At 39.6% G+C, this 7413-nt stretch overlaps 1 protein-coding gene across 2 annotated transcripts in view; it reads left to right on the top strand.

Annotated features, from left to right (window-relative positions):
* The window catches only part of Bccip (BRCA2 and CDKN1A interacting protein), a 19688-nt gene that overhangs the window by 11777 nt on the left and 498 nt on the right, over positions 1–7413 (top strand). For both annotated transcript variants that reach the window (XM_010621039.3, XM_010621032.3), the window contains 4 exons: positions 786–866; positions 4055–4144; positions 4869–5056; positions 6274–6448. In XM_010621039.3, coding sequence (XP_010619341.1) covers positions 786–866; positions 4055–4144; positions 4869–5056; positions 6274–6448 — 534 coding nt within the window. The remainder of the gene's footprint in view (positions 1–785; positions 867–4054; positions 4145–4868; positions 5057–6273; positions 6449–7413) is intronic.

The raw sequence follows: 7413 nt of genomic DNA, 5'->3' as shown, positions 1-7413 counted from the left end.
GTATCTTATTAAGGATTTTTGCATCTATATTCATTAAGGAGATTGGTCTGTAGTTCTCCTTTTTGGTTGTATCTTTCTCTGGTTTGGGAATCAGAGTGATACTTGCTTCCAGGAATGAATTTGGAAGTATAGCTTCTCTTTCAATTTCATTGAAAAGTTTGAAGAGTAATGGTAGTAGTTCTTCTCTAAATGTCTTGTAAAATTCAGCAGTGAATCCATCAGGGCCTGGGCTTTTCTTTGTTGGTAAGTTTTTAATTACATTTTCAATTTCACTGATTGTGATTGGGGTGTTTAAAATGTTTTTATCTTCTTCGTTCAACTTTGGTTATACCATATATTCTGACTTTGGTTCTTTAACCTTTATAACCTCCAGTCTTTGGCCCTTTGTCCATCCTCCTCCTCCTATACCTGTTCTCCAAACTGTCTTAATTTCACTGATTGTGATTGGGGTGTTTAAAATGTTTTTATCTTCTTCGTTCAACTTTGGTTATACCATATATTCTGACTTTGGTTCTTTAACCTTTATAACCTCCAGTCTTTGGCCCTTTGTCCATCCTCCTCCTCCTATACCTCTGTTCCCCAAACTGTCTCATTACCATGAACTCCTGTTTTCTGAAATTTCTTAACCCCTAGCTTCTTTGACTCTCCTGGGCTTTTTCTTTTTGGGGTTGCTTTTCTAAGTCATCTTCTTGGTTGAGTCATTAAATTTTCATTAGTTTTATTTGAATAAGGGATTTGTTTTATTAGAAACTTACATCTTAATTTAAAAATTTTTTCCCTTTTAGCTTTTCCTAAAGGCTCCTGTGAATACCTCAGAACTAACAGATCTCTTAATTCAACAGAACCAAATTGGGAGTGTGATTAAGGTAAGTAGGACAGTTGCTTTCATTTGGATTACATGAGTTCTTTACCCTGTTCAGCCCAACTGGAAGGAAGTACCTCTGGAGGACTGATCAGAAGTCCAGTATCATAAGCCAGGGAGTAGCAGAGGAGGAGAAAAGTGGGTCAATTCAGAAGATACTGGGGACGTGAAATGTGATGGGCTTAGTGTGTGTTTGGCTGTGAGAATGAGAGAAAACGTCAAGAATTAACTTCCACATTTCTGGTTTGAGCAACCGGGAAAGCTAACATGAAAGATCAGGTTAGGAGGAGGAATGTCACTTTGAATTTGAACACTCTGAGTTTAGGATGACTGTGACGTGTAAATGAGATATTGAGCAGCAGCTGGAGACTTACAGGTTTTAGCAGAAGTGGCTGGGATTTCCCAGGGAGGTAGGGGATGGGCTCACCTTCATCATACCAGTGGTATTTGGATGAGGAAAGTCAGTGGTAGTGTCAGCAGTAAATGAATGATTTGAGAAGTAGAAGAAAAAGCAGTAGAATGATGCCATAAAAACAGAGGAGGAACATTTGAAGGAGAAGGGAATTGTCATCATTGACAGATGCAGTAGAGAGTTCTGGCTGCTGCCTATCTGGTGGTTCCTATGGTTGTCTATTGCCGCATAACAAACTATCTCACAACTTACTGTCATAGAAGAGCAAATCAGTTAGGTGGCTTGTGGATCTGAGGTTTGGACAGAGCTCAGTGGGGACGACTCATCTGCTTCTGTTCTGTGTCACAGCTGGGGAGGCTCAACAGGGAACGAGAAGGTTCACTTTTAAGATGGCTAGCCGTGTGACTGGCAAGTGTTGGCTCTGTTGGCAACCCATCTTGCACTTAGGGCCAGAGGCCGCAGGCCTTCTCCATATGGGCCTTATATGACGTTTGGGTTCCAAGAATAAGCAACCCAAAAGAACTAGGTGGAAATGTATAGCATGTTATGATCAAGTGTCCTTCCCTCCACTCACTTGATTGGCACAGACAGTGTCTTCCCAAGGGAGGGAACGTCTAGCCGGGGGAGGGCACATACAGCTCAACACTCAGTGGGTAGCTGTCAGAAGAGAATGTCGGTAGGGCCATCTATAGAAGATGCAGTCTGCTCCTGTGACCTTAATCTAGTTCCAGAATGATACTAGCACCTACCTAGCAACTTGAGTAGGTGAATAAAATGAGTTGCTAAGTGCTTAGAATGGTGACTGGTACATGGAAAGTTAGGTAGGTAGATGGTGGATAGATAAATGGAGAGCAGTCAGCATTGATGTCTTTTCCCAGCCCGAGAACTTGTTCTCTAGCTTGTTGTGAAAAACAAAAACAGGCCACAGTGTAGTGGCTCATTTAGATGGCTCCCCTTCAGCTTCTTCACTTTGTCTTCAAGGCCAAATTTCTTAAAAAGTAGCTCCAGATTGTGCCCACTTCCTTGCCTTCTATTTATTTCTTAAACACCTTAATCATTTTTGTGTCGATAAAATTTTTATACTGAATGATGGATCTTTGTTACTAAATATAATGGATGCTTTCAGACCTTCTGATAACATTAGAGACTTTTTGTTCTAAGTGTAAAGAAAATGAGAAAAAAACCTCTATAGCTTTCCTTTATTAGGGCAACAGGAAGAAGTGGACCACTTGCTCTTTCATTAAATACAGTGGACCCTTGACTTACAAACTCGATTAGTTCCTGAGGGAGGGTTGGTTGTAAGTCAATACAGCTGAGATCTGGATGTTTACCTAGTACATGCTATAGATAACAAGAAGCAGATGAGTCTTCCATTAGCCTAATTAACCCAAATTGTTCATGTGTCAGGCTGGTTGTAACTTGAGGGGCCACTGTAAATCTGATCTCTAGCTGATGAGTGTCTTATGATACCTGATGGGTATGTATGAGAAGCAATTGCTTTTGTCCTTGAGACAGCCTATCAATCATCCATTTGGCAGATTCAGCCTTTATGTGGATAATCATGTAAAAGGTCTAGTTCTAATTACAGCTTCTTTGGCATAAGGAGATGTTTGAGATTTCCTGAGCCTGCAGACTTTGTGTTTTTAGGAGCTGACTGCCCAGAGCATTTGTTGGAGCCTTTGGGATAGGTGGATTTGGACTCTTAATATAGGGCCCTAGGGTCACAGAAAAGGACAGGGGGAGCTCAGTGAATTTTTATATGCATGAGTTGGAGAAAGAAGCTAGAGATGAAGGGAAGGTCTCTGTAGTAACTGCTCAGTACTTGTCTAAAATATTGTGGACCGAAATGGCTTAGAAGAGAGAGTAATGGGATGGAATGAGAGTTGGTTGATGGAGCAGAGAAGTGCATTAAGCAGCTGGAGAGGCAGGTGGTTTTTAGATGTGATTGTGAACGTAGACTTATGCAACAGCAGACCTTATGGAGTGTAGCCATTGCCAGGAGAGGAATATGGGGGATGTTAATGCTTTATGAGCTGAACAAGTGTGTTTTTTTTTATTTCATAGGACTTGAAAAGGGTCCCTTTTATTTCCCCTGGCCTTTTTTCTGCCCTTATTGTTCAGGCTTTGACACAGCACGTGTGCACATGCGTGTGTGTGTAGGGTGATCCTCTGAAGCTCTTGGAAACTCAGATGTTGATCTTGGAGAACCAAGGGCTGGTTTATCTATTACTTTTTTCTGGATTTCTTGCCCCTTTCTCCTTTATGAATTTGCTCTTAGTCTTCTCAGTGGAAGTATGAGTCTCATCAGTTACCTTTCATTCTCCACTTGTATCATTGAACTTGATACAAACCATTTAACTTCACTGATAGTAAACACTGGACAGCTCTCTGGAAGTAGGAGTTTTAGGGTGCAGCATTATTGTGGGGCACAATGAAACAAACAAGGGCTGGCTCTTGCCGGGTCATTTAAAAGACAAAATGTTTTGTGAGTTTTTGCTTCCATAATGAAAATTTGTACAGGAAAATGTCTCAGGAATGTTACACAGTGTTTTAGATGGGCTCATCTGGAATGTAAGAGGAACAGAACCAACGTAGGACGTAGGCCAAGGGATGTGGGCAAAGTCACGATATTGAGGATATTGTGCTTTTCTAAGCTGACAGCAAGAAAACAAAGTTTTTCTTTTTAAAGTGAAAAGATAAATGGGCTTAATTCCAATATTTGATATTACTGTACTTCTTTCCAGTGAAAATAAAATCAAATATTTTCTTTTTTAAAATAGCAAACGAATGTTTCAGAAGACAGTGATGATGATGTGGATGAAGATGAGATTTTTGGTTTCATAAGCCTTTTAAATTTAACTGAAAGAAAGGTTAGTTTCACCTGGGTAGCATCTGAATGGTCATTCCTGGGGCCCAAGCCATTTTTGTTTAATGTGTGGTGAGGAAGTCTTTTATGTCAGACTATCACATTAACTAAGGATTTGAGCTCTTACTGCAACTCTCAATGCCAAGGTGTTTTTGTTTTGAATGTTTTGTACCTGGTTAAAGTTGTTTACTCCCTGTGGCCGGGTCACTTGGCATTTGACATAGGAAATGGTGGTGCGGTATCTCTGCAGCTGGTCTCTGTGCTGCAGTGGACACTCATTCCTTACAGCTTTCTAAAGTTGAGGGGACTGACTGACTGGCATTTACTTGTATTTGATTTCTTATCTTAATGGACTCATTGATAAATTCTCCAAAAAAAAAAATGCCAACAGCTTAGTCTCTTGAGAATAAGATGAAGGCTACACATTTAAAAATCTTTAATTTTAAGAAGAACATTCTTCCAATTATTTCCCACTGTTTTTGTGAGATGGACTAGGATTACTATTCCAGTGTGTGTTAATTCACCACCATGCATAAACTGGTAACTAAGCAGGAGTAATTACTTTTGAGAAATGCTTAAGCAGTCAACACTGAAGACGTACCCGATTATAAAGGGTGTAGCAGAAAACTTCTCTTACCTGTGAGATAAAAACAGTGGCTCTCACTTTCAAGTTTTTGCCTGTAAGTGATGGCCTGTAATAAAAAGCAAAGTTTCTCTTTGCTTTCTAGGGTACCCAGTGTGCTGAACAGATTAAAGAGTTGATTTTAAGCTGCTGTGAGAAGAACTGTGAAAAGAGCATGGTTGAACAGCTGGACAAACTTTTAAATGACAACACCAAGCCTGTGGGCTTTCTGCTAAGTGAAAGATTCATTAATGTCCCTCCACAGATCGCTCTGCCCATGCACCAGCAACTTCAGTAAGAGACTTCGGAAAAATGCTTTCAAATAGTAATTTTTTTCCAAGTAGATTCAGAAATGTTATTGAAACAGAAGGTGTAGGTAGAGAAAGTTCTTTTCATTTTCGGTAACAGGAATCAAACTCAGGACATGGCAGGTGCGGTGTCACTGAGCTAAATCCCTGGGCCCTAAGAGTTCTAACCTAGGTGGAAGCAAGTTTGTTGTGAGGAGGGGAAGAAACAGTTTGTGCGGCGCATTCATTTCTAATCTGCTTTTTGAAGAGTTTTCATTACTTGTGATTAATTTTTTTTAAAGCATAAAGATTTAAATGGTGCAAAAGTAGATGAATTTTAGGCTTTTCACCCCATTTGACTGTTTTCCACTGTGGTTTCTGTGACATAAGTAGAATGCCAAACAATTACAGCAGTAACAAAAACTGAGTCAAATTCCTAAATCTTTGGTATAACTAGTGAAACTAGTCCTGGATACTGTGTCTCTTGCTTTTGGGGTTTTTTATTACTTAATGCAGGAGTTTTAAGTTTTACAAAATAATCAAATATAAGCACTGAAAAACTTTCTTTGCAATTCCATTAACTATTCTACAATTTAGGATATCCACTTCTGTGTATTTCCTATAGTATGTCAGAAATAAGTCCTGTACACTGCATTTAGAGACTGTAGTAGTCTCGTTAGTTGTGGCTTTGTGCCTTTGTATGTTTCAATTTAATAGTCATTGCTTTAAAAAAATTCAGATTCTTATATATTTTTTACTTTGCACAGAGCAGTGATGCTGAGTTTGAGACTTATCTGTCAGTTGCTATGTATCTAGATAAACAAGAGATTCTTTACAGTATTATAAAAATGGTGCAATAATCACTCTAAAGTACAGCTTACTGCCTAAATAAAAATCATTGCTGTAGTCCCAGGATTCGGGAGGCTGAGGCAGAAGGACTGCAGTGAGTTTGAGGCCAGACTGTAACTACATACCAAGATGCTGTCTCAAAAAGCAACACAAGGGCTGGGGATTTAGCTCAGTGGCTCTGCTGCCTGCCTCGCAAGCACAAGGTCCTGAGTTCGATCTCTGGTACTAAAACCCCCCCCCACAAAACATTGCTTTAGAAGTATCCAGATCAAATGCCTGTTGTTAAGCTTGTGTCACAGCAAAACCCACTGAAGGTCCTTTATTGTCTTTGTAGAATAAGCCCAGCAGGTAACATTCTATGTATCTACCTTGTAGGAAAGAACTAACAGAGGCACATAAAACTAATAAACCATGTGGGAAGTGCTACTTCTATCTTCTCATTAGTAAGACATTTGTGGAAGCAGGAAAAACCAATTCTAAAAAGAAATGGAGCAGCCAGAAGAAGGATGAATTAATGTTTGCAAATGCAGAAGAAGAATTTTTCTATGAGGTAAGAAGACAATCTTTCTTCTAGTTTAATGTAAGGATTATCTTGAAAATAAGTTTATTGTCCTCCCATTTTATATCAAAGTTATTGAAGTATGGCCACTGGCTAGCAGCTAACGTACCACCTGGCACAAAGGAGGTAGTCAAAAGGCTATTTACCAACCTTCCTGCCACACTGTAGGTAGTATGTGGGGATGCGGACGGGGAGAAAAGGGCCTCATCGGGCATTTATAATGTTTACTGTGAGATTTTTAATTCTACAGCCATGCTGTGAGGTAGACAGGAGTCCAGTTTAGTATGAATGTTGAATATGAGATTAGGGAAATTACCTGAGATCACACAGCCAGTCACTGCAGAAGTTGCGGTGCACTTGCTACCTGTTCCCCGAGTTGTGGCTGTCACCCCACTGGTGGGACCTCTAGTGTTCCTTCTAAATAGGCAGCTTTTACTGTGATGGACAACCAAACACCAGAGAATATTCTTTCTTACTACAGTCTTCCTCTCAAAAATCTTGACGTAACTCTGAAGGGGAACATATTTTTATAAATTGGATGATATCACCTAATTTTGAGACTTATGGTCAAACCGAAGCAGGATAGATTTAGCTGTGCTCTTGTTTTCCAGGAATAGTAAAAATAATTTAAAAAATACATGCCTGAGTACCTCAGACCATTTTGGAGAGAGTATGTACAGGTGTTAACTATCAAATGTTGAGTCTTAATTTCATTTACCAACTACAAGATTATTTTGAGAAATCAAATGAGATCATGAATGTGATCAGCTTTGGAATTAGAAACAGTCTACAAATGGGTAAAAGTACTAGTATTATTTAGCTTCCTGTTTACCTCTTAGAAATGACAGGCTGGGGATTTAGCTCAGTAAGTGGTGCTGCACCAGCCTGGCAAGCTCAAAGTTCTGAGTTTGATCCTCAGTACAAAAAAAAAAAAAAAAAAGGAAACCCAATCCCCA

The sequence above is a fragment of the Fukomys damarensis genome, unplaced genomic scaffold, assembly GCF_012274545.1.
Source record: "Fukomys damarensis isolate Sample0158 unplaced genomic scaffold, DMR_v1.0_HiC HiC_scaffold_8, whole genome shotgun sequence".
NCBI lineage: Eukaryota > Metazoa > Chordata > Mammalia > Rodentia > Bathyergidae > Fukomys > Fukomys damarensis.
This window is presented reverse-complemented; position numbering and strand designations above follow the sequence as displayed.